Source organism: Schistocerca nitens, chromosome 7, assembly GCF_023898315.1.
Source record: "Schistocerca nitens isolate TAMUIC-IGC-003100 chromosome 7, iqSchNite1.1, whole genome shotgun sequence".
Classification (NCBI taxonomy): Eukaryota; Metazoa; Arthropoda; class Insecta; order Orthoptera; family Acrididae; genus Schistocerca; species Schistocerca nitens.
In genome coordinates, this window is record NC_064620.1 from 623112476 (window position 1) to 623138949 (window position 26474).

Here is a 26474-nt window from a genome sequence, read left to right on the forward strand (position 1 = left end):
GTTTTTCGCGCAGCCACAGGACGCCCTGTTATGACTCAAACCGTGCCCAATAGGCTGCATGATGCGCAACTTCATTCTCGGCGTTCATGGCGTGGTCCAGCTTTGCAACGACGATATCATGCAGCGCGGTACAGATGGGCCCAACAACATGCCAAATGGACCACTCGGGATTGGCGTCATGTTCTCTTTACCAATGAGTGTCGCGTATGCCTTCAACCAGACAATTGTAGGAGACGTGTTTGGAAGCAACCCGGTCAGGCTGAACGCTGTAGACACAGTGTCCAGCGAGTGCAGCAAACTGGAGGTTCCCTGCTGTTTTGGGGTGGCATTATTTTGGGCCGACGTACGCCGCTGGTGGTCATGGAAGGCGCCATAATGGCTATACGACATGTGAATGCCATCCTGCGATCGATAGTGCAACCATATCCGTAGCATATTGGCGAGGCATTCGTCTTCATGAACTACAATGCGCGCCCCCATAGTGCACATCTCGTGAATGACTTCCTTTAGGATAACGACATCGCTCGACTAGAGCGGCAAGCATGTTATCCAGACATGAACCCCATCGAACATGCCTCAGATGGATTGAAAAGGGCTGTTTATGGACGACGTAGCCCACCAACCACTCTGAGGGATGTACGGCGAATCGCCGTTGTGGAGTGGAACAATCTGGACCAACAGTGCCTTGATGAACTTGTGGATAGTGTGCCACGACGAATACAGGCATGCATCAATGGAAGAGGACGTGCTGTTTTGTATTAGAGGTACCGGTGTGTACAGCAGTCTGGACCATCACCTCTGAAGGTCTCGCTGTATGGTGGTACAAACATGCAATGTGTGGTTTTCATGGGCAATAAAAAGGGCAGAAATCATGTTTATGTTGATCTCTATTCCAATTTGCTGTACAGGTTCCGGAACTCTCGGAACCGAGGTGATGAAAAACTTTATTTCATACGTGTAAAATAGGGCAGTCCCAACTGCATAAAGGTGTGTACTTATTTACTGGTGACCGGTTTCGACTATTGTTTTCGTCATCATCAGACGGCCTTCTATGTGAAGGGCGTTACGTGAATGTACACAGAGGGACGTAAACTACGAACACAAAAATAAGCATAGAGCGTTAACAGTTACGCAAAACGAAGACAGCTGCACCGACGGATTCGAAAACCGGTTCATGGAATAAAACATAGTTACTCAAAAAAGTGAATGATTGCAGTTTTATATAACTTATTTAAATTCAATTAACAGTCGCGGTCTTAAAATATCCGTAATGGATAAGCATAAACCAGCAATAATTTGTGTAAGAAAAGTTTGTTTTAACCTTGTCATCTAGTAGATATCAGCGGTTAAGTGCTAAGTGCGTACTCTTCTCCAACTCTGCACTATAAGGGCGGCACGCAGCAGATGTCACTCAATCATCAGAAACGCCTGAAGATGGGAAGAGGTCGGGATGTCGAAATATCGCGGCTTTTAGATGACGCAACCCGGCAGCATACCCGAGTACTATTCAGGTTTTTCCTATGACGCGAAAACAAAATCACACATCAAGTACAGCCTTATTTGCCGTAACCATGTATATTAATTCATAACATTCGACAGGGATCATTTTTAATTCCACTTTTTGATACATACATAAATAAGTACCTACCTTCCCACGTTGGGAATACATAGCCCAAACTATTTCTATCTGACAGCAGAATATGGATGTTGTCAGTCTACAGGTGTCAGAGTGGTTTGGTAATTGTAAGTATTTGAAAAGCAACGTGCATTCTCTACTGTGGTTTGGCATCATTCACAGGAGAAAGTTGGTGTGGGCGTAACAACATTCTAGAAACAAACAAGAACTACTGGAATACTGAAAAGCGCACGCTGTAGTGACTGGTGCAAACGTTCTTTAAACGGCTAAGAATCTTCACCCCTCCACAGCTATGTAATGAATCAAAAGTACACCGAATAAAGAAATAATTGCTCTGACAGTAAAAGTATGCACTATTACAACTGAAACGTAAATAGTAAACTGTTAACTGCTGTCACCTCATACGAAAAAGTATCTCTCGTGATGGAGCAAACCCATTCAGAAAGTTAGTGTCGAGGTCCGGTGTGCTGGCCATTCTGTGGATGGTTTTTAAGGCGTTTTTCCATCTGCCTTGGCAAATGCGGGCTGGTTCCCCTTGTTCCGCCTCATTTACACTATGTCGGCGATTGCTGCGCAAACCCTGTCCCCAGGTACGCGTGCACCGTAATTACTCTACCACGCAAACATTTGGGGTTACACTCGTCTGATTTGAGACTTTCCCGGGCCGGTCCACTGGGGTCCGAACCGGTCAGTAACCCTGGGTTCGGTGTGGGGCAGCGGTGGGCTGAGTGGACTGCTGTAGCCTGTTGTGGGGTTGTGAACCAGTGAGGGCTACGGCGGGGGCGAAGCCTCCCCGTCGTTTCTAGGTCCCCGGTTCAATACAATACTATACAACACAATACCTAAGTCTACACACTTGTTTCCAAATTACATGTTCTTAAACGGAGTGTGCTTTACGCTTGTTCCAAAAATACTTCCACTTTTTCACACATCATGTATAAACTTGTGTAAATTACTCATTTGTCCATATCTTGACTATCCACCATAGAGCATCAACGACATTCTAAATCATCATTGCAGCCAAGACTATTTTATTTATAATTGCTACTTATGTATATTTATCAAGGAATTTAGGTTGTGGCTTGAAATTGGTGTTACAATCTTTAATTTTATCATCTACATGGAAAAGTATTTGTATTTAACGTCTTACGTAGAACATGTGTATGTAAGTGTACTTGCGTGTGTGTGTGTGTGTGTGTGTGTGTGTGTGTGTGTGTGCAGTTATTGAATCTACCGTAGTCGTAATCACAGCAAAAACCTCGTAGACGATACATAGCTTGAACGATGAATTGTGAGAAAATAAAACGCGTACAGCCGTCCTTATGATTTTATTTATTTATTTTTTGCAACCAGTTTTGGCGCCTCAGTCCGCTATCTTCAGGCTGTTGATGGTTAGAGTGCTGACACCCAAGTTTTCAGATAGTCTGCATAACCAGTTATGCTGGCCACCGTTGAGGTATATGTAGGGATCGTGTCAACCCCTTCGGCACCAACTACAACTTGAAGATGGCGCATTGAGACGCCGAAACTGGTTGCAACAAAATAAATAAAATCTTAGGGACGGCTGTAGGCGTTTTGTTTTCTCACGATAGGAAACGACCTCGCTTCAGAGACCTCCTGTCAAAGGGATGGACGTACAAAAACTGAAGGGTAAATGTACAGCTGTGACAGATATCAAGCAGTATAACAAACGAAAAATACTTGCGAAACTTTGTTGATTCATCTAATTTTATAGTTTTTACATCTCTGGCACTTTTGGGTAACGTATAATTGTATATATTGTCATTATAATCTGTGACGTGTTCATAATGAATCTTTTGCAAACCGTCTTCGTTATATCTTAGGACCTCACAGGCTGCATTTTCTCCTCACGTAAAACTTCACCACCACTGAGTCGTTATTTTTCAATCTTTTCCCTTTTCCTTTTATTGTTTCGTGATCCTTGTCTTTCTTACTGATGGACTGACTTGAAATAATTGTTCTGTTTCAGGACCAGAGAGGGTGAGAGCAGCGAAGGCAGCGCCTTCGCAATCAGGCAGGCAGTTGCGTGTTACATGGCTTCCTCCATGGAATTCACAAGGCCAATCACTGCGGTATAAAGTCAGATATCAGGTACCTGAATAGACTATCAGTAACGTAATACCTATAATCTGAATGAAAAAACAGACACGAGTATACAGTAACTATGGCTAAGAATTCAAATTACCGTTCACTAAATAGCCAGCACACTGTCCTATAGAAGAGGATGATAAACTGTTCCGAAGCTATTCTGCATGCTCGTCAACTAATCAGCAATCTCTCCAATTTCTGAATAGACATCTATTCGCACATACACTCTATCTCATTGTACCGTATGTGAAGTTGCTTTTCTTTCTACTTTTGTCCTTAAACATAAAAATATAATACGTTTCACAGTGTTTTGTGCCCCCTTTTCTTTGACTCGTTATCCTGAGGCTCGTTTCTGCTAAAATCTTTAACATAAATTTGGTTAAGTATAATTCGAGAAGAAATTCAGAGTAACATGGATCGCTTGGATCTTGTCGTATTTCAAATAAACAGGCAATGAAAGGAAGGTAGGCAAGATATAATTGTGTAAGGGGATATCACAACCGGAACTACAGCTCCTGTAGTCACGGTAGTGCAGTGCCTGTATTGTTCAGAAATACAGTACGAAGTTCCTTGGGACGCGGTTGCTTGTCGAATAGAGCTGGCACTGCGGCGACTACAGTCGTTATAAAATACATGAAATGTATTGGCAGTTACGAACATGGAGAACAGTTAGCTGTAGACTGGAATGGCTACACTGAAAATTTGTGCCGGGCTGGACTCGAACCCAGATTTCCCGGTTATCGCGAGCGGTCGCCTCACCATTAGGCTACCCGAGCGCGACTCACGGCCAGAACCAGACTTCCGTAAGTCGTCAGTCATGAATCTACTACCTGCACTCGTACATCCATTACGTACACTATGTGATCAAAAGTATACGGACACCTAGCTGAAGATGACTTACAAGTTCGTGGCGCCCTCGATCGGTAGTGCTGGAGTTCAGTATGGTGTTGGCCCACTCTTAGCCTTGATGGCAGCTTCCGCTCTCGGAGGCGTACGTTCAATCTGGTGCTGGAAGGTTTCTTCGGGAATGGCAGCCCATCCTTCACAGAGTGCTGCATTGAGGAGCGGTATCGATGTCAGTCGGTGAGGCCTGGCACGAAGTCGGCGTTCCAAAACATCCCAAAGGTGTTCTATAGGATTCAGGACTCTGTGCAGGCCAGTCCATAACAGGGATGTTACTCTCGTGTAACCCTTCCGCCACAGGCAGTGCATTATGAACAGGTGCTCGGTCGTGTTGAAAGATGCAACCGCCATTGGCGAATTGCTTTTGAATAGTGGGAAGCAAGAAGGTGCTTAAAACATGTGCTGTGATAGTACCACGCAAAACAACAAGGGGTACAAGCCCCCACCATGAAAAACACGACCAGACAATAACACCACCGCCTCCGAAATTTACTGTTGGCACTACACACGCTGGCGGATGACGTTTACCGGGCATTCGCCATACCCACACCCTGCCACCAGATCGCCACATTGTCTACCGTTATTCGTCACTCCACACAGCATTTTTCCACTGTTCAAATGGTTCAAATGGCTCTAAGAACTATGGGACTTAACATCTGAGGTCATCAGTCCTCTAGACTTAGAACTACTTAAACCTAACTAACGTAAGGCCATCACACACATCCATGCCCGAAGCAGGATTCGAATCTGCGACCGTAGCAGCAGCGCGGTTCCGGACTGAAGCGCCTAGAACCTCTTGGCCACAGCGGCCGGCTTTCCACTGTTAAATCGTCCAATGTTTACCCTCTTACACCAAGCGAGGCGTCGTTTGGCATTTACCAGCGTCATGTGTGGCTTATGAGTAGCCGCCCGACCATGAAATCCCATTTTCCTCACATCCCGCCTAACTATCATAGTACTTACAGTGGATCCTGATGCAATTTGAAATTCCTGTGTAATGGTCTGGATACATGTCCGCCTATTACAAATTACGAGCCTCTTCAACTGTCGGCAGTCTCTGTCAGTCAACAGATGAGGTCGGCCTGTACGCTTTTGTGTGCTGTACGTGTCCCTTCACATCGGAAACAGTGGACTGAGGGGTGTTTAGGAGTGTGGAAATCTCGCGTACAGACGTATGACACCAGAGACACCCAATCACCTGACCACGCTCGAAGTCTGTGAGTCCCGCAGAGCGCTCCATTCTGCTCTAGTGACTACTGAAGTCGCTAATATGAAGTACATGGCAGTAGCTGGCACACCATGAAAAACGTATGTTTTGGGGCCGTCGGATACTTTTGATCACATAGTGTACATTCCTACACAGTTAGGTGCACGTATGTCCGAAGGAACTCTGCATCGTATTTCTGAGCAACACAGGCAGTGCAATTTCGAATATATCCGTCGGCGCCGGACAAGCGACTTTCTATTGAAATATCTCCCCCGTACAGGAATATACATAATAGACGTAGGAATGCAAGTATTAAACACATGTTTGACGCCATATGGAAGTTTGGGTCTGGCCACGAGATGTCCTCACATAGTGTAATAAGCCTCATGGTGAGGCAACCGCTCGCGATAAGTGGGAAATCCTGGTTCGAGTCTCGCTCCAGCAAAACTTTTCCTTGTCGTCATTCCATTATACGGCTGATCTTTATCCATACTCCCAACTGTAAATACATTGATGTAGTCCTACATACGGTTGCGGAGGTGGTTAATTTATTATTATTTCCTTTATTTCATAATTATTGGAGAGAGTTTTTAAGTATCATCACAAATGAACTTAATTTTTTTTTGTTAGTGTAGTTACCACAGCAATTGCCCTTCTTCGCGGTGTTTTAAGTGATTTTAATGTATTGGAAGCCAGTGAATGTATAATGTCTGCGACTATGAAGTCCAAAGCAAAACAGTAAAATTGAGGGAAATCTTAATAATGAAACAAAATGTCAACTTCCATGTCCCCAGCATTCGAAATACGTATGATCATACGGAAATCATACCAAGAAACAGGAAGCTGATGTAGAAGGCTTTTAGAAATGTACAATTCATTAATATGGACTTTTGGGATGCACTGTATACTCGAGTGTGTTAAAAGTAAACACAAAATATGAGGTAGAAATAGCGAGATGGTAATGAAATCCTGTAGCCACTGCAGCCAAAGAAAGGGACAGCGTCATCGAACCAGGTTAGGAATACATTATAGAAAGCAGTAACAGCATCTCCAGATTGTGGACTTGTTGCTCTTGAATTAGCCGTTTTTGCAGATAAATTGATTTTATACAACGTCCGCCTGTTATACAAACCGCTGGTTTTTCATGTGACCCAAACGTCTTTCAGCACATGTGTGCCATCATCATGTGCTTCTATAATCAAGTCTGTGAAATGTGTTTGGCACCGGATTTGAAGTTTGGTTACTTACTATCACTCCTTTGTGTGTGTGTGTGTGTGTGTGTGTGTGTGTGTTTAAGCTGCTGTCTTTCCTGTAGAGTTCCTTTAATGTGATAAATAGTGTGTATGCAGAATACAGTGTATTCATTTATAACCTGTTTTCCTTCTCCTGTTGCCCTCAGTATCTAGAGGTTTCTTGTGACCATTGGGTGGTTTCATAGATTGTGACTGGTGGTGCTCGTGGTGATTAGTTTCATAAATATTGTGAAGTCACGGATGTTGTTTATTTTTGCATGCTGAGATCCATAAAATTATACATGTTGCCTATTTTTGTTTCTGATGTGATGTGGATTTTTGGCTGTACATCACTTATTTCACTGTGCAGCTGGTTTGTGTGTGAGTGCAGTTCATCAGTAACGCGTATTATGATTCAACAAAAAGATGCTGGTATATAAATTTGTATTTGCTTTTTTCGCAATGTGTCTGAAGAACTTGTCCTCCTATTTAGTCATGAATACGTTAGTTAAGAAGCCACTAACCGGGGGTCCCATTGGCAGTCGTTCATGTTGGAATAAAATTCATTGTAGTATCCAAAGTAATTTTGTGCTGTTATGGTCGGTCCTAAGTATAGTTGCTATTTCATCAATGTGTGTGTCTGGTGTGTTTCCACGGTGATTTAGTCACTGTGTGATGATGGTTGTTTCATCTGTTGGAATGCAGGTCTTGTATGTAAATGTCCTTGATTCTGCCTATTAATTCCTGTGAGTTTTTCGGGTCCCTGTTGTTTTCAAACGTGTATGTTTTGTTTACTGATGTGTGTGTATTTTAGGCTAGGTGATGTGATGGAGCATTTCTGAAACCGATTACAGTTTTTAATGGAATATATTGATTGTGCAATTAATTACAACAATTGACCAGTAATCCAACAGCAATGGCCCAGAAAAACACTTTTGAAAACAACAGGAACCTGGAAAACTCAATGGAATTAATAGTCAGAATCAAGAATATAGACTACTAGGCATAGTGAGCTTTATATCATTTGACAGCATATCAATGTACAACTGCATTCCAGTAGACAGAACAACCAACATAATAACAGAGGGACTAAATCAACATAGAAACACAGAAGAAATACACGTTGATGAAATAGCAACCATACTGAGGACAATCACAGCACGAAACTGTGTTGTACAAAGAATTTTATTCCAGCCTCAACGACTACCAATGGGATCACCGATTAGTGGCCTCCTAACAACGTATTCATGATTAACAGCATGACATGTGTGACTGAAGATCCACACACAAACATCAAACAGCTCAACATTAGATACAGAAATGCACAGTATACTAAAGTTTTAGAGATTTCGCCATAAAAAACAGCACCCACGCCTTTACAGTATTCAGGAAACTGACTGCCACAAGCACCACCATTCACAATCTGTCGAACCACTCACTGCAAGCAAGCTTCGGATCCACGCTCTATAGGTTAAACAAAACACCAATAAGCAAGCTGACCTACGCACAGGAGCTAAACACTATAAAACCAAAAGCAGTGGAAAACAGTTTTGATGCCCATCTGATAGACAAAAACAACCAACAAATATGTAAATGGAAAAGGAATGGCGAGGCCACATACATCATAGACAACACAGATGAACACAACACACAAACAATTACCACGTGCAAGACACAACAGAGCAACAACACAAACACAAAATTAAATGATACATACTCAGCTACAGTAACAATATTATTCAGAGAACAGGCACTATACTCAAAAACTAAAAATCGCAGATGGGCTACAGGACAGACAACAGAACAAAGAAAAAGCTCAGAACAAAGGAAACAGCCACAGATAAATTCAGCATGTCAGGCACATAAAAACTCACATGCAATACTTGTCAGTCAGTGTACATAGGACAAACAGACAGCAACTTTATAACGATATATTTAGAGCACCTCAAAGATCTAAAATGTAAGAGTTCCTGTAGCACATTCGTTGAACACCTATTAGCTCAAAACCACTACCTAACTACACTAGAAAGATTAGAAAATACTAAAATCCATCCACATTGTATATCATAAACTAACACAAGGAAACCGCCAGATACAGAGGGCAATAGGCGAAGGAAAACAGACTGTAAATGAATACAATACAGTCTGCAGACACACTGTTTATCACATTGAGTGAAATTTACAGAAAAGACAACACAAACAGCTTAAACAAGCGCGCGCACACACACACACACACACACACACACAAGTACGCGCGCTCACACACACACACACATACGCAGGAAAAGAGAGATAGAAAGTAAACAGAATTTAAATGCTTCGTCAACTTAGTTCAGAAGGAACGCCGACTGGGATGGGGCACAGAATACCAACATTTACGCTGTGTTTTGGTGAAGGGAAAAGTGTTCATTGCGCATAAAATTCTACAGAATATGTGCAGTATTTGTATTTGATTCTCAACAACTCACGCGAACGAAAAACGAAAAGTATCTGCGATCGCAAAATATAAGTGATGGGAAATATAGGGTGTTTCAAAAAGAATATTCATATTTCGAATGAATATATTTATTAAACTTTAAGACATATGAATATGAAACCTTACACACATATTTAGAACCTGTCAAGTTCAGATTACAGATGTTCAATATGTCCTCCATCAGCGAAGCGGTACATAAACGTTGTCTTTTAACGAAACCCCACAAGAAGAAGTCAGAGGGCGTCAAATCCGGTGAAAGTGGAACCCAGCTGAGACCTTCTAAGTTGCCAGCTCCTTGGCGACCAATCCAACGGATCGGTAGATTTTCATTCAGATACTCACTCACTTGGCAACTCCAGTTAGAGGGTGCCCCCTCTTGTTGAAAAATGGAGATGTCTTCGTGCAGAATCGGAAACAACCAGGTTTGTAACATAGCGAGTACTGCCGAGCGTTAATCGTGTTTCCATCGAAGAAGAATGGGCCATAAACAGATAATCGAGATATCGCACAAAACCCACTGACTTTGGGCGAATCTCGTACATGTTAAATGGCTGATAGGTGCTAAATTCGAACATTGTGTATGTTTACCTGACCACTAACATGGAAAGTCGCTTCATCACTGAACACAATGTGTTGTGCGAAAGTGCTATCATTGTCAACAGCATTAAGAATCTCGTTACAAATTGCCACGCGTTTGCGTTTGTCATCAGGACGCAGGGCTTGTAACAGCTGTAACGCCTTCATAACTAACAGACCTCTCAAAACACGCCAAATTGTTGTTGTGGGCAGCTGTAACTCCCGACTGGCACGACGAGTTGATTTTGAAGGACTACGTCGGAAAGCAGTTTGAATTCACGCAACATTTTGTTCAGGAACACGAGGGAGGCCAGGACTCTTTCCTTTACATACACATCCTGCATCTAGAAACTGTCAGTACCATCTGCGAACGTTCCACCCATTCGGAGAATCAATTTGGCACCTCAACCTGAAACATCTTTGCACTGTAATCACGGAATTGCACTCTAGAACACCAAATGATTTCTGCTGCGGAGTAGCCATTTTAAACACATGACTGTTACCAAGCAAAACACAAGACAACTGATATCTAGTCGCTATTAATACAGAATAGACTATGTAATCGTTTCTCCTGTAGCCGAGGCGCAGTGATCGATAGTTTGGACAAAATAATACTTTGTAATACGTATGGACGATAAATAGTTTGGACAAGAAGAGAATAGAAGCTTTCGAAATGTGATGCTACAGAAGAATGCTGAAGATTAGATGGGTAGATCACATAACTAATGAGGAGGTTTTGAATATAATTGGGGAGAAGAGGAGTTTGTGGCACAACTTGACAAGAAGAAGGGACCGGTTGGTAGGACATGTTCTGAGGCATCAAGGGTTCACCAATTTAGCATTGGAGGGCATCGTGGAGGGTAAAAATCATAGAGGGAGACCAAGAGATGAAGCACTAAGCAGATTCAGAAGGATGTAGGTTGTAGTAAGTACTGGGAGATGAAGAAGCTTGCACAGGATAGAGTAGCATGGAGAGCTGCATCAAACCAGTCTCAGGACTGAAGACAACAACAATACGTATATTCTTTCTGAAACACCCTGTATATGCACTAAATAACGTGACACAGCAAATAACGCTTAAAAATAAAATTTGGAAATTTGTGGTAAGTTCCTGTGGGACCAAACTGCAGAGGTCACCGGCCCCTAGGCTTACACACAACTTAATCTAACTTACCCTAAGGACAACACACACCCCCATGCTCGAGGGAGAACTCGAACCTCCGACGGGGGAAGACCACGCGACTACCCCGCGCGGCTCCAAATATAAAGTGGTAGCTCACCAACAAAATCACATCAACAGCGAATGGTTGCAGATGACAAATTACGAGTAAGGGTAATGAACAAATGGTCATGCATAAACATATAATGTAAAGGGTGCGTAAGGACGAAAACAAGCGAAAATTGCCAGTAGGACTAATTTTCGTGGAATAATTATCACTTGAAATATTTCCACCTTTCAGAGATTTGAATGGAGAAAGTTAGCACAGAGCTGCTGAAACCTGTTTGCGTCACAGGAAGAAACAGTGTTTTAGATAAAAGACAGACGTAATATCCAATAATTTGTGTTTATGTACATTCATAACGAAGATTCGTATGTTATGTATGGTTGTCATTAAATCATAATAGGTAGTTTTGTCAGAGGACTCAAACCAAGAGTGAGATAATTGTGTCTCGTGGCGATTTAAATCGGAGTTAACACTGAAGTGAAGCGATTTGTATTCGCTGGCAAACTGGGCAGGAAATTAAGCAGACAGGAGAAAAAAGTGAGCAACATGTAAAGTGATCGGTCAAGAGGGGTAATGAAACACAAACCTCAATATGGTGGAATGTCAGCAGCATCACAGCCAGGGAAACAGCAGATTCCAAGTTGGGCAGTCAAGTGCTACAGAAATTAGAATCTCTGTATGACAAGGTTGGTTTAGAAAATGAAGGTTTGTCAGAGAAAGGCTTTAGTTATAATTACGGTAGAGATATACTAGAAAATCGTGTATTCAAAACAGTATGCAGATTCAGGGATACATGGAACATTTAGAAGCCAAAGATGAAGTTTCGGAAAAGCTCAGTTATGTCACGATTTTTTACAATTTTAGAGTTGAAAATTCATCATTTCTGTTCTGTGTGGGATAGTGTAGCAGTAGCCGACTCAGATATCTGTACGTTATTTTCTGTGTGTGGGCCTGGAAGAAGATAGGTGAAATGGAACAGAACGGTCAACAACGTCACAACATGCTTTCATCTCAAAACAAACATTTCATCTAAGCAAGGTAGCGTAATGACTCTGCTGCTGAAAGTTGTGGATGCAGCAAAAAAAGGATATGTGTAGAAACGATATGACAACAAACCATGTGCCAAACACCGAAACGTATGTGCAATTAAACGAGTTACAACTGTAATAAAAAGGGTCGTTTTGCTACGGAATCTCCTAACGAATCATTTCACAGAAGAGAGATGAGCCATGCACTCCACTGTAAGGATTCGAAATGTTTCAGAATAGAGCGCTCATTGATGCTGGATTATGTACTTTTTGTAAAAATCATCTACATTTACTGTTCGATCAAGAAAATCTGTGGTTCCAAGGATGTACCTCCATGCAACGCATAACATTTAGAAGGATTGGTCGATAAATTGCGTAAAATTGAATCAATATAATAAAGTGTGGATTTGAAATACTGCTGAATTATAAGGAATTGGAGTCGGGAATGTCGCATTACAGGCTTTTGATGGAGCACCGCAGTTTGACGTAGTTCTGAAAAATGGTTTTCATGTATCGAATACAACTTTTGTTTTGTATCACACAATCTTACATGAAGGCTTTGTTAAGGATACAAACGCAAACACACCCATTCTCAAAACTGTATGCTTCAGCAGTGCGTAGATGCAAATGAAATGTGGGAAGTCCAACAAATATACGACAGAAATCCCAATTATATCTTGGCACGATATGTTAGCGCATCAAAATGTCTCCCTAATCAGAGACAAACATGTAAGGGTATTGATTACATTAATGGCTGGAGTGGTTATGTATGTGCTGGAGACAACATGTTCGAAATCAAGAGTGCCTATGCTGCAAGGCTTCTAGATACCACGGACGTTTTTCGCATTAAAACGGTGCTTAGTGTGAATCAGAGTCAGTGCGCTATGTCGATAAATTATAAAGTTTCCACGCAAAATCGGACCAGAATGAATTCAATGAAAGGAAAAGCTCACACAGAATTGTTGTTTGGACTTAATATAGGTCTCAGTAGTTTTAAAAGTTTTGTATGTGGCTTCCATGTTCTGATCGAACATTAACAACGATGGAAGGCTGTGCAAAAGTCCAAGGAGGGTCTTTGTTGGATATGAATAGGATTCATCCAGCTACAGAGTCTGTTTGTCAGAGATGCTGTTTCCTCATGAAAGAATTGAATGCAGAGGAGAACCCACTAAAGTTAAAACTTTGAAAAAGAAAAAGATAACGAAATCATGTTTGCAGAAGAATATGTTTTGTCTCAAGATGTTTATCAAGACTGCACTCTATAATCTGTTTACGGCACTCAAAATACAATCTCATGACCGAAACTATCTCATAATCGAAACTTTGGGCGCCTATGAGATATGCAGGCTATGAACTGTATCTTGTGCAATGCGATAATAATGCAATCTTCAGAGTGATAAGAAAAGCTGAAGCCACATCTGTTTCAGTAGCCTGCAACATGAAAACTGTTGTAAAGCAATGCCTGATGAATACCATTCCATAATAAAGTTGAAAAGTTGAAGACCTGTGCGTCTTCTAAAGAATGTAAGACTTTTAACATGTCACTGGATGTTGCCTCGAAAACAAAGTGGGCCAGGACAAAGGTCTTGACTGTTGAGAGCTGTCAGACAAGTAAAACCAAATTATAACTTTTGATGTTAAAATAACATTTTTATACATTGACCTGCAGGAAGAAATTTACGTGAATCTACGTGGTGGATTCAGCTACAGTACAAAGAAATTTTGTAGTTTAAAGAAGAGTTTATGTAGCGTAAAGAGAGCTCCAAAAAGTGAAATGAGAATTTCTTGTATTTTCTGATGACCTTGCCATATGTAAATCACTATGATCATTACCCTTGTATCTATTACAATGAGAGAGAAGTTTGTTGTAGAATTGTTTGATGATGAACGACTAGTGAGAGCCGGCCAGACGTTATTATCGAAGTTTCGAACAAGCTGAACCAAAACTTTAGCATAGCATTTAACAGCATTCTTTCGAATCAAATGTCATATTTCAAAATGGAAACTTACATAAGTTCATAGAAATTTTTTGTAATCGAATTAAATGGACTACGAGCATCGGAAACTACTGAATCTTGTCAAAAAGATAGAGGCAGCCTATGTCTTGCACTAACATTTCGTCTGATTATCAGTTTTCTGTTAATTACTTATGAAGGTTTTGGAATAAAGCAGTGGCGAGTCACCGGAAAATTTGGAAGCATATTTTTCGCTATCTAAACTGAACTAAAATATTTGATGTACTCTCTGACAGACGCTTCACACTGATTGCCTAAGATGATTCGAATTAAATGCACTAAAAATTCTGGTATATTCCTTGATGAAGACTCAACACAACTTGCCTAAGCCGATTCACTATCCAAGCAGAAACCTTATTCCGATGTAGAAGAGGGCTTAGAGACAATATTATGATAAGGACAATAAGTAATGATATGGTGTCAACGCAGTTATCAACAGGCAATGGGGCCCACGACTCACTGTCTGGTACATGTGAAAGCATAACCTCTTGGGGACTTCGATAAATGTAGCAGCGGATTGCACTGCTACTTCTTTGAGTGATGATATCTGTTGTAGCCGACGCCTTGGAGAAGAGATTCAAATTTCAGGTTCGACCCACCAACAAAAATTCTGTATTGACATCCAAGCTGTCAGACAAATATTGGAGAATACCTGCGAAAGCAAAATAGCGAGAGGCAAGAGGCAAGAAACATAATCAAGTTGTAAGGAAGCTCGATCAGCAACAAACTGGAAAGACTTTCAGATTAAAACATGTTGGTGGTTCAAGTCCGCTTACTGATAAACAATTGAAACCAGTTACCCAAAAATTTTTGAAGAATTAAGTTTATTATTATGTAACATGCATAAAGTTCATATGGTTATTCTAGTTGTCTCACAACACTGTACTAACTAATTTTTGGTTCACTACATTTTCAGTCAGATTAAATATGCTGCATGAAAAAGTACTCAAGTTGTGTTTTCTGTTAAAATTGTGTGAATAGTTACTCATCATTAAAGAATCAAATCCAGTTAAACCCTGCAAGTAATCTTTCGTAGGAACATTAGAATTTTCACTAGGTTATGGATCCTTCATATTTCACTCAATCTTTTTAAATTCTGCAAGTTATCTTTTTGGGACTGTCATAAATTAATACCAAAAATAGGAAGACTTTCTGAATTTGAAATCGGCACACAATACACAAGGAATATGAAACAAATGTCTGCAGTTACAACCACTACACAGTGTAGAGGAAACACTGGAACAATATATACATTAGCTGCTGGTAAAAATGTCAGAAGGATGTCTGCATGTACAACCAACTCACAGTGTAGAAGAGACATGTGAAGAAAACCTGTATTTACCTCCAGAATACATTGTACAAGAAACATTAGACAAAACACGTAGACAAATACCAGAGAAGACTCCTGAATTCAGAGTAATGAAGAAAATACAAGCTTTCATGCTGATTTTATTTGTTGGCTGATCCATGGCATAAGAAATGGAAATAATGGAGTCTTTGGAGGCAACCAGCGCACATCATACATTATGCAGTAATACAATCGATATCTACCGCCGAGAAATAGAGAGAAATCCATTTGGTATATCATCAGAAGTTGTAGTTAGTCACTACGAAGTTTACAGATATTGAACTGCTACATACAACTGACTTGAGTAGCAGAAGTATCGTATGTATTATTGCAAAGTAAAATCAGACCATACTGATTACATGAACATATTGATTACTTGTGTCTACAACGATACATGGTAGCTACAAATTATTGTATAAAGATAATAATGTACATAAAGTGCACCACATTTGTTACACAAACCAGTTAAGTTATTTAAACAAAGACATGGATTTCGAAATAGCTGCTATCGAAATTCTTAACATCGAAATAATTATTACTTGCCTTTATCAATCCCTAAGTGGCAACATCAAAATATTTCTGAATAATCTTAAAATATTGTTAAATGAATTTAATTGAAACTAGAATGTTGTGGTTCTTTGGGGTACTTTAATGTCGGTATTAAAACAAAAAGCAAAGTTTGACAACTAATCAAAAGCCCTGTACCTCAGAATTTTTTTCCATTTAAACTACAACAAGAAATATACAATTGCTGTGAGGGATTACAGCAACAATACAAAAACCTGCTTCTGTTTACTATCAGCACAAAAACTGGGAAGCCTATGAAACAGATGATAATGGCCGAACTATGAGATCTTTTTTAAATACATCCTGCTACTACTTCTATATTACTTTTCTTCTAAAACCGAAACATATTAAACAAAAGAATCTAAAAGCAAATTACAGGTAAGAACAGGTATCAACGTTGCATGTGAAAGGAAAAGATTGCTGATGAAGTACTATACAGGTATTCACCTTACCTCTTTGCAAGAGAGGGACATAAGGAAATATGTCAAACCACAGAGCAATTATCACATAATGTAATTGAATGCCCAGCGACAATGAAGAAGTAACATTAATAAATAAAGAGTATGCAGTGTGGCATGTCAAACGACATGAAATAATTCAACTGTCTCTTGAATATGAGAATACAACACTCATACCCAACAACTACAGAGTCACTTACCCACAAGATGTTGCAAAAGTAATCAGTGGTTGCTGTACATGAAATACGGGCAAGAAGTTGGTACGAAGCACCAGTACACTCGATGCAGTACATAAAGCAATATAAAATCTTCCCCAGTTTGTTTCGTCGACTATAGAAAGGGTTTTAGTGTATGAGACATAAAAAGAAGGTCGAGATTTTGAGGTCAGTTGGTAATGGTCGAAACGATTTACACATCACGTTGCTGTACTAGAAATAAGCTGCCATTACAAAAACTAACCAAGGCACATCAGAAGCAGCTACAGATAGTAATGGCGTTTGTCACGCTTCTGTAATATCCTCTCTCTCTCCTTTTTAACACATTCTCTGAAGTAATTTTCAGCGAAGTGTTGCTGGAAGAAAGCAAAAGGATCATTATAAATGGAAAGAAAATTAACAGCATTAGATACAAGTCTTACCGCATCCCAAAATATGTTCAGGCTACAACTGACAGACAGCAAACAAAAAGTAGCACCAAAACACCTTGAACAAGAGAATTTCATAAGTTTCTACACTGATTATTGCGATATTTCACAAGGTCAGTACTATGACCAACCTTATTTCTTGTATACAAAAAAGGTTTAACATTAACATGTCACACTTCCAGTACACTGTTTGCAGATGGTACAAGTATCCTCCATTGCAGAAAACAAAATCATGAGCTTCAGGAGGCCACAAATGAGAGTTCATTGGAGTTGCATAGAATTAACCTGACAATCAATACGTAAATCTTCTTCCTGAACTTACATTTTGAACCATGATACATGAGCTTCATTACTGATGCGATAGGGAGACTTTTATGTGTTTAAGTGGAATAAATGTTGTAGTTTTGGCAGAAGAGGAATATTATCAGGAAAATTTCTAATGTTGAACATGTATTTCACTGGGAGTCATACCACATCTGAAGACATTCTACTTACCTTTAAGATTCTTTGCACTATGTTGAACAAATTTTTAAATACAATACTTTAAACCATCTTGTTTCTTGTAATAATCACCAAAGCCTGCTTAATTAAAATAATGTGTTCAGAATTCCTCTAGGCTCTTCTTTGTGTGTTGCATTCCTCCCAATATTTTCTTCCATCAAAACATTATCAGCTTCTATAAATTTTAATAAAAATTTCTTCTGTGTTACCTAGTTTCGTTAACAAAGCTGTGGATAAATTGGTTAATCGAAATCTCTCTACTGTAATATTCTAGCAGATCGTATTGTGTAAATGAATATTTAACGAAAATATTATTATGAGATGTGATGTCATTTTCTGCTACATCCACCGAATGTAAATACAGTTATTTCAACGGTGACATACTTTATACCACAAAATTGTTCATGTAATTTCTCAATTTTGTTCTTTGGTATGTATCAATATGATGATGAAAATATTACACTAACAGTGGTAGACTAAAACCATCTTTTTAAGAAAACTGAATAAATAGTATCCATTTTTCTCAAATGATCAGTTTTTCTCTAGATATTTATTCTTTGTAAACATATATACTATATAGCACTACACCACAAGATTAGTGTAATTAAAGTGTAGGGACATAGTTTTTAACATATGCCTCTTGTTTGTTAATGCATATGTTGAGTCATTCCCTGAAGGTGGTCCTTTACGCTAGAAACTATAGAACATGATGAATGAAAGAAAAAAATAATTCTGATAAATTATACAAGTATTACCCATCACACCTAGATAACTTCATATGGCCGTAATAATTCATATTTCGATTTTATGTTTGTATCAACTGCAAATGCGTTTCTTAACTCTGATTGCATTAAGGGAACCACACTGTGGCTCAGGTCGAAAAAAATCGATTTTCGGTTTTCATCAGATTTCGATAGATTAAGGTTTTATTTAAGTATTCTGAAAAGGATTTTGCTGAAAAAAATTTTTTTCGAGCGTTTAAAGAGCTTCCTACCACATTTGTTTATGTACCACGCCCACTTTTCTGCATATATTTTACATCTTTACATCCCCTACATTGCACGTTAGGGATTTTTTTTTTTACTCCTGAGTGTGTTGGCTATCCTTGGAATGCAACGGTCGGTATTCTTTTGCTTATGCTGTTTGTAAACTACACGCTTTCTAACACACGGTTAGTTTTGTTCAAGTGTGATTGCGAGTAGTTGTTACAGAAAACTTGCTGGTATATTATGGGCAGGCAATTAGGAGAAATACAGAAAATATGGAAGCAATGAAGAGAGACGTTTAGGCCATATTCTTCCATAATTCCTCTACTGATGATAAGCCATGTCATGGATTGTGACCATCAGGAGAAAATTCGTGGTGCAAATACAATAGCTCTCAGGCAACTGGAGAATCTTATTCTCACCAGCATTCTCTTCCTGCTGCTGTTATTACAGCAATTAAACATATTTGCAGAGACTTGGCTCATCCTGACCTTCAAAGGAAATGTCTGCATGGGCAGAAACAGAACCCAAATGAATGTTTCAACAGCATAATTTAGAACCGCCTTCCTACAACTGTATTTGTGGTCATGCATACAATATAACTAGGAGTTTATGATGCTGTTATTACACTTAATTGAGGTAATATTGGAAAGTGTTGGGCACTGAAAAAGCTGGTAAATAATCCTGGTGAAAATATCATCAGTGGGCTTCAACATTGTGATAAAATGAGGATAGCCGATGCAGACAGTTCTGCACATAATATGGCCAAGAAACCAAGACAAACATTCAGGAAGGTGAAAAAGAAGCTGGACGACCTGCTAGAGGCCAAAGAAGGGACATCATATGCAGAAGGACGGTTTTAATTGACTGCAAGTAACAAATTTCAAAAGTTTTTTCTTTTAAGTCAATTTCCTGCAAACTAAAATTTTCAGTACATGTTGTTGTTGTGGTCTTCAGGCCTGAGACTGGTTTTATGCAGCTCTCCATGCTACTCTATCCTGTGCAATCTGCTTCATCTCCCAGTATGTCCTGCAGCCTACATCCTTCTGAATCTGCTTAGTGTATTCATCTCTTGGTCTCCCTCTACGATTCTATTCAATACCTCCTCATTAGTTATATGATCTACCCATCTAATCTTCAGCATTCTTCTGTAGCACCACATTTCGAAAGCTTCTATTCTCTTCTTGCCCAATCTACTTACCGTCCATGTTTCACTTCCATACATGGCTACACTCCATATAAATACTTTCAGAAACGACTTCCTGACACTTAAATCTATACTCGTGATGTTAACAAATTTCTCTTTTTCAGTTATTTTGCTCCCCAAATAGCAAAACTACTTTACTACTTTAAGTGTCTCATTTCCTAATCTGATTCCCTCAGCATCACCCAATTTAATCCGACTACATTCCATTATCCTCGTTTTGCTTTTGTTGATGTTCATCTTATACCCTCCTTTCATGACACTGTCCATTCCATTCAATTGCTGTTCCAAGTCCTTTGCTGTCTCTGACAGAATTATAATGTCATCGGCGAACCTCAAAATTTTTATTTCTTCTCCATGGATTTTAATACCTACTCCGAACTTTTCTTTTGTTTCCTTTACCGCTTGCTCAATATACAGATTGAATAACATCGGAGGGAGGCTACAACCCTGTCTCACTCCCTTCCCAACCACTGCTTCCCTTTCATGTCCCTCGACTCTTATAACTGCCATCTGGTTTCTGTACAAGTTGTAATTAGCCTTTCGCTCCCTGTATTTTACCCCTGCCACCCTCAGAATTTGAAAGAGAGTATTCCAGTCAACATTGTCAAAAGCTTTCTCTTAGTATACAAATGCTAGAAACGTAGGTTTGGCCTTTCTTAATCTTTCTTCTAAGATAAGTCGTAGGGTCAGTATTGCCTCAAGAGTTCCAATATTTCTACAGAATCCAAACTGATTTTCCCTGAGGTCGGCTTCTACCACTCTTTCCATTCGTCTGTAAAGAATTCGCGTTGGTATCTTGCAACCGTGACTTATTAAACTGATAGTTCGGTAATTTTCACATCTGTCAACACCTGCTTTCTTTGGGATTGGGATTATTATATTCTTCTTAAGTCGAGGGTATTTCGCCTGTCTCATACATTTTGCTCACCAGATGGTAGAGTTTTGTCAGGACTGGCTCTCCCAAGGCTGTCAGTAGTTCTAATGGAATGTTGTCTACTCCCAGGGCCTTGTTTCGACTCAGGTCTTTCAATGCTCTGTCAAACTCTTCACGTAGTATCGTATCTCCCATTTCATCTTCATCTACATCCTCTTCCATTTCCATAATATTGCCCTGATGTACATTGCCCTTGTATAGACGCTCTATGTACTCCTTCCACCTTTCTGCGTTCCCTTCTTTGCGTAGAACTGGGTTTCCAGCTGAGCTCTTGATTTCAGTACATATGCCCCATTATATCAGAAACTATCATAGATAAATGAATGAAATTTTCAGGCACTCTGCGCAACATAAAAAGCCACCTCTTTTGCTACACTCATTAATATTCCCCCATTTGGAAGCTCACAAAAAATATTTTCTGCAGAAAACGTAATATTACATTTAAAAAAGTATTTCTTAAAAACTGTAAAATGGATATAGTAGATTTGAGTACAGTTGATTCTATTAGCATCATGTAACATACAGTAAAAATATTAAGGTTCTACATCAAACAGTTTTTTTCAGAAATGAGTCAAATATTTGCCTAAATTAACATGTATTAGATAGGCAGGGTGTGGTCCCCTTAAGAGTTGTCACTATCATCTGCAGGTGCAGAATACACTACATCACTTACTCCTGACCAAATTCCGCATTTTTACATGAACTGTGGTTTGAAACCAGATGGGAAACATTGATTTTCTGTTGAAGTATAATATAAATATTGTTAACTTTTAATGTTAACTCAGCATCATGGAATAAAACATTTGTTTAATCTGTATTTAAAGGGTAACAAGTTTTCTTTAATTGTTTTCAGTGTGTTTATTTCCTGGCATGTGAAGATGTCACATGTGACACATCATCTGGTGTTACTGAAGTGTCAACAACTGCAGTGGTACTTGATCACCTACACTCACATGCCCTGTACCAGATAGAAATAACATCAGTGTCTGTTACTGGCCTCACATCAGGAAGTCGTATTATCAATGCTGTAACAGCACATACAGGTATAAAGATATTTGCCTTATAAATATTGTTAAATGTGGGATAAATACAATTAGAGTAGTGTGATTGATATTATATATATTTTTAACAAAAAAATTTTAAATTTTATATTTATTACTTGACATGTTTCATGCATTACAGCTTTGGTATTCACATCTTATAATATTAGAGAACTGCATGCAAATTGTGGTGTCACCGTCAGACACCACACAAATATTTACATTCACAGTATAAAAAGCATGACAGGGGTAACTTTTCATTGTTACACTGTAACAACTACAAACTTTTTGAATAATCAGGTAAACAGAAATGGAAATATAAAAAATCGAAGTAAACACAACTCATAGATGTCTGCACAGCTAGGGCTATGAGTGGACTTGGGTGCAGGGATGGGGGGAGCAGCGAGAGTAGGAGGGGAACAGGGGTGCTGGTGCAGTACTCAATGGGTCAAACCTATTGTTCCCCTTTGATTGACACGTACTCAACCTATTGTACTGCTAGAAGGATCCTTCCTTTTCATTGACAGGCACTTAACCTATTGTCCCCCACCTCTTCCCACTCCCCTCCACCTCAGAAAACCTCCAACCCACCCCCTCCCAGAGGTGCCTCACACAGAGAGCATCCCAGAGTGCCTCTGATGTGCTACAACACCAAGAAGATTCGCTTCTCGGCTTTTGGCAAGATCAATGTGTAGTTTAAAAAAAAATGAAAAAGTTTCAAGGACACACACTTTATTTAATGTTTATAATAGCATCCAAGACTACACAGAGAGCATGCCCCGCTATAGGAGGAGATTTAGGCGTTCGCGCCTTCCTGTTTATAAGGCAATAGATGATGTTGAAATTGCTACAACGTCAGGTCTTGAAGGTCAAGTGATCCTTCAGGGCCCGTCTACGTTTTGTGGAGGTGTTTTGAACTTTACTGTTACCAAAAGTACAGCTGCACAGCATGGTAATGGCTGGATAACTGTTGCTATTGTATCGTACGATGGTAGTACCGTTAAAGGTGTTTCTGGATTGTAGGCTTTCAATAACAGAGATGTTATTGCTTTTCGAACATTTCAAATTTGTGAAGTCTTCAATAGGGACATTGGAACTTCTTATTTTACTAGTAACATGGCTTTTGTTTTGAGGACTCGCAATCATCGGAAAATAAATGAGGAAGAGGGTGTTTGTCTTTCGACCAAAGGATCCGGAGCTTGTTATGAAATAAAAGTTCTTGGTGATATTGTGTATTATTATAAACTGTTAAAAGAAAAGAAAAAATTCCTTGACGTCTATATTTATGTGCTGGTCCATGAGTCTGCAGTCAATATCTTTATTCCTGGCTTGTATGTAACTTCTGTGTTTTCTTTCAGTAAATGTGGTTTTTTTCGTATCCAGGGTGTAATTACAAAGCTAATCAAATGTTTTCTTGCCTTTAAAATAATATTTTTCATCAGGTTATGGGCCCAGTACACGTGTAAAGGCAAACAACATAGTTTAATTAAAACAATATTAGAAATGAGCCTATGTCTGTAAAGAAACATGACTGCTAGCGGCGATTATAAGGTCAGCATTGATAAGCTTGAAGGACCTGACGACTGGACCAAATGGAAATGGTATATTTCTATGGTGCTGCGTTCATATGGACTAGAAGATATTATTAACGGTACACGTGAACGTGTGGAGTTGCCGCAAGATGCGACAAGTGCACAAAAAGAAGCGTATGTGGAATGACACAAGGACGACGCAAAGGCAGCAAGTCTTATAGCAAGTGCACTAAGTAAACCTGTTGCAGAACTCGTCTTAACGTGCAGGAATGCTAAAGAAATCTGGGACAAATTACGCGCCCGATTTGAACGTACAGTACTCAGCGTTTGAATATGTTGATTGAAACATTTTTCCGTGTTAAACGTGATGAAACGGAAGATATTAGTGCACATGTGGCCAAACTGCGAAAGTTATTTGTGGACCTGAACGATGAATTAGCAAAACATGAAGAAAATACGCTGTCTGAAAGAATCTTAAATGGTCGAATTTTGTCTGCACTGGGAAAAGACTACGACAGTTTTAAGGATCTCTGGGATACGATACCGACAGAAAAGCAAAGCTTGAATTTATTGATTGAAAAACTCTGTACTATTGAACTGCGTGAACAACACATTAATGGAAGTGCAGCTTTTGCCGTTTCTAAAACAAGAAACCGGCAAACAAGTAATCAGCAAGTAAAGATGACGAAGTCACAATTAAAACAGAAGTTTCCGTGTAATATATGCAAACAATTAGATCACTGGGCAGCACAGTGTCCACAGAACACTCGTGACAGCAATAAAAGAAAAGAGAAGAAGCGAGAAAGTGAACACGCTGCATTTACTTCATACGCTATGGGTGTGTGTACCAGTAATCAGAGTGACCCAAATAAATGGTATTGCGACAGTGACGCTACAAATCATATCACTCCCAACAAACAGTATTTTGTTTCGTATAGTGAATTTGATGCCCCTCAAGTAATTTCATTGGGAAAGCAAGATGTAAAAATGTGTGCGTACGGTCAAGGAACAGTTTACATCCAAATTCGACGAAACAATAAATGGTACAATGCTAGAATGGACAATGTTTCGTACGTCCCTGATGCAAGTGCTAATCTGTTCTCTGTGAGAGCCACTGCCTGCAGAGGCTACAGTACTAATTTTAGTTATAATAATGTCTGTGTTCGAAAACAAGTCAATGGCAATATTGTTATGACAGGTTATGTGAAAAATGGACTTTATGTGTTGAACATGCGTGTTGTTAGAAATGCAAAAATGAATTGTGTGAACTTGATGACTTCATCAGAAACATTGCAAGTGTACCATGAAAGGTTTCGTCATCAAAATAAACAACATGTGAAGAACATTTTAAAAGGAATGAACATTAATGTGGAAGATGCCAAAGTGAATTTCGTGACGGCTGTGCGGTTGGAAAAATGCATAGGCTGCCATTCAAAACACGAACAATACGCACCACCAGTACTGATGAATTAATCCACGCGGATGTTAATGGACCAATGAGCACGAAATCTTTTGGAGGTAAGCATTATTATGTATGTTTCAAAGACGATTTTAGTAAATTTCGTCGAATTTTCTTTTTAAGACACAAAAGTGAAGTGTGTACTGTGCTTAAGCAGTTTTTAAATGAAGCACGAACTAATGGACATGTTGTCAAACAATTTAGATGTGATTTTGGCAAAGAATTTAACAATAAGAATGTCAGTGAACTGCTTGCAGACAGGGGAATGGAGCTACTGATTCCTCCTCCTTACACTCCTGAACAAAATGGTGTAGCTGAACGGGAAAATGGGACCATTGTTGAAGCTGCCCGGTCAATGCTAAATCCGAGTAAATTACCTAAAGGGTTGTGGGCAGAGGCATGTGACACAGCAGTCTACCTAATAAATCGTACTGGAAAATCTTCAGTTGAAAATAAAACCCCTTATGAACTACGGTTTAATCGACCAGTAGGACGACTTGATCATCTCAGAATTTTTGCACAGGCTGCTATGTTCACATTAACAAACAATTCCGTTCCAAGTTTGATGATAAGGCAGTTTTTGGACGACTTGTTGGATATGTTAATGATAAAGATGGGTTTAGAGTTTGGATTCCATCTAAAAGAAAAGTGGTGTTGAGTCACGATGTGAAATTTAAGCCAGAAATTGTTTGTGATTTACATAGTGATCATGTTGAATATAGTGATCATGTTGAATTTGAAGTCCCTCAGGAAGAATTTAATGATCAGAATTCATCTAAAGATGACCAACGTAAATCTCCTAGACTGTACACTTCTGGAGGAAGTCAAACTCAAGAAAACATTGGCATTCTCGATTCTAGAGAAAGTCAAGAGTCGAGTGAATCTGATGAAAGTAAAGAATTAACAGAATTTCTAAAAGGAGAATCTGCTGAATCTTCTATTGAAGAGAAACTGAAGAATAAAAGACAACGAAGAAAACCAACCTGGATGGAAAGTGGTGAATTTTGTATGGCAACAAAAGTTGATGAACTTGAATACAAAGATCCAAACTGTGTTTCAGAAATATTGCAGTCAAATGAGAAGGAAGAATGGATGCAAGCTATCAGTGAAGAACCTCAATCTCTAAAGAAAAACAATACCTGGGTGCTGGTTGACCATCCGAAGAATGCCAAGTATTGCAAAACCGAAGAAGAATTAAAGATTTATGCTGATGCAGATTTCGCAGGTGATAACTGGACAAGGCGCTCAACAACTGGAATTCTTGCAAAGTACTCAAGTGGTGCAGTGTCGTGGACAAGTCAGTTGCAGGAAGTAGTGGCCACATCCACAACCGAGGCGGAAATAATTGCAGCTAGTGAAGGAGCGAAAGAGTTAGTTTGGTTACGTCGTCT

At 39.5% G+C, this 26474-nt stretch overlaps 1 protein-coding gene across 2 annotated transcripts in view; it reads left to right on the forward strand.

Moving 5' to 3' along the window:
- Positions 1-26474, forward strand: part of LOC126195831 (uncharacterized) — a 672121-nt gene that overhangs the window by 512625 nt on the left and 133022 nt on the right. For both annotated transcript variants that reach the window (XM_049934505.1, XM_049934506.1), the window contains exons 18-19: positions 3627-3748; positions 21906-22095. In XM_049934505.1, the coding sequence (XP_049790462.1) occupies positions 3627-3748; positions 21906-22095 (312 nt within the window). The remainder of the gene's footprint in view (positions 1-3626; positions 3749-21905; positions 22096-26474) is intronic.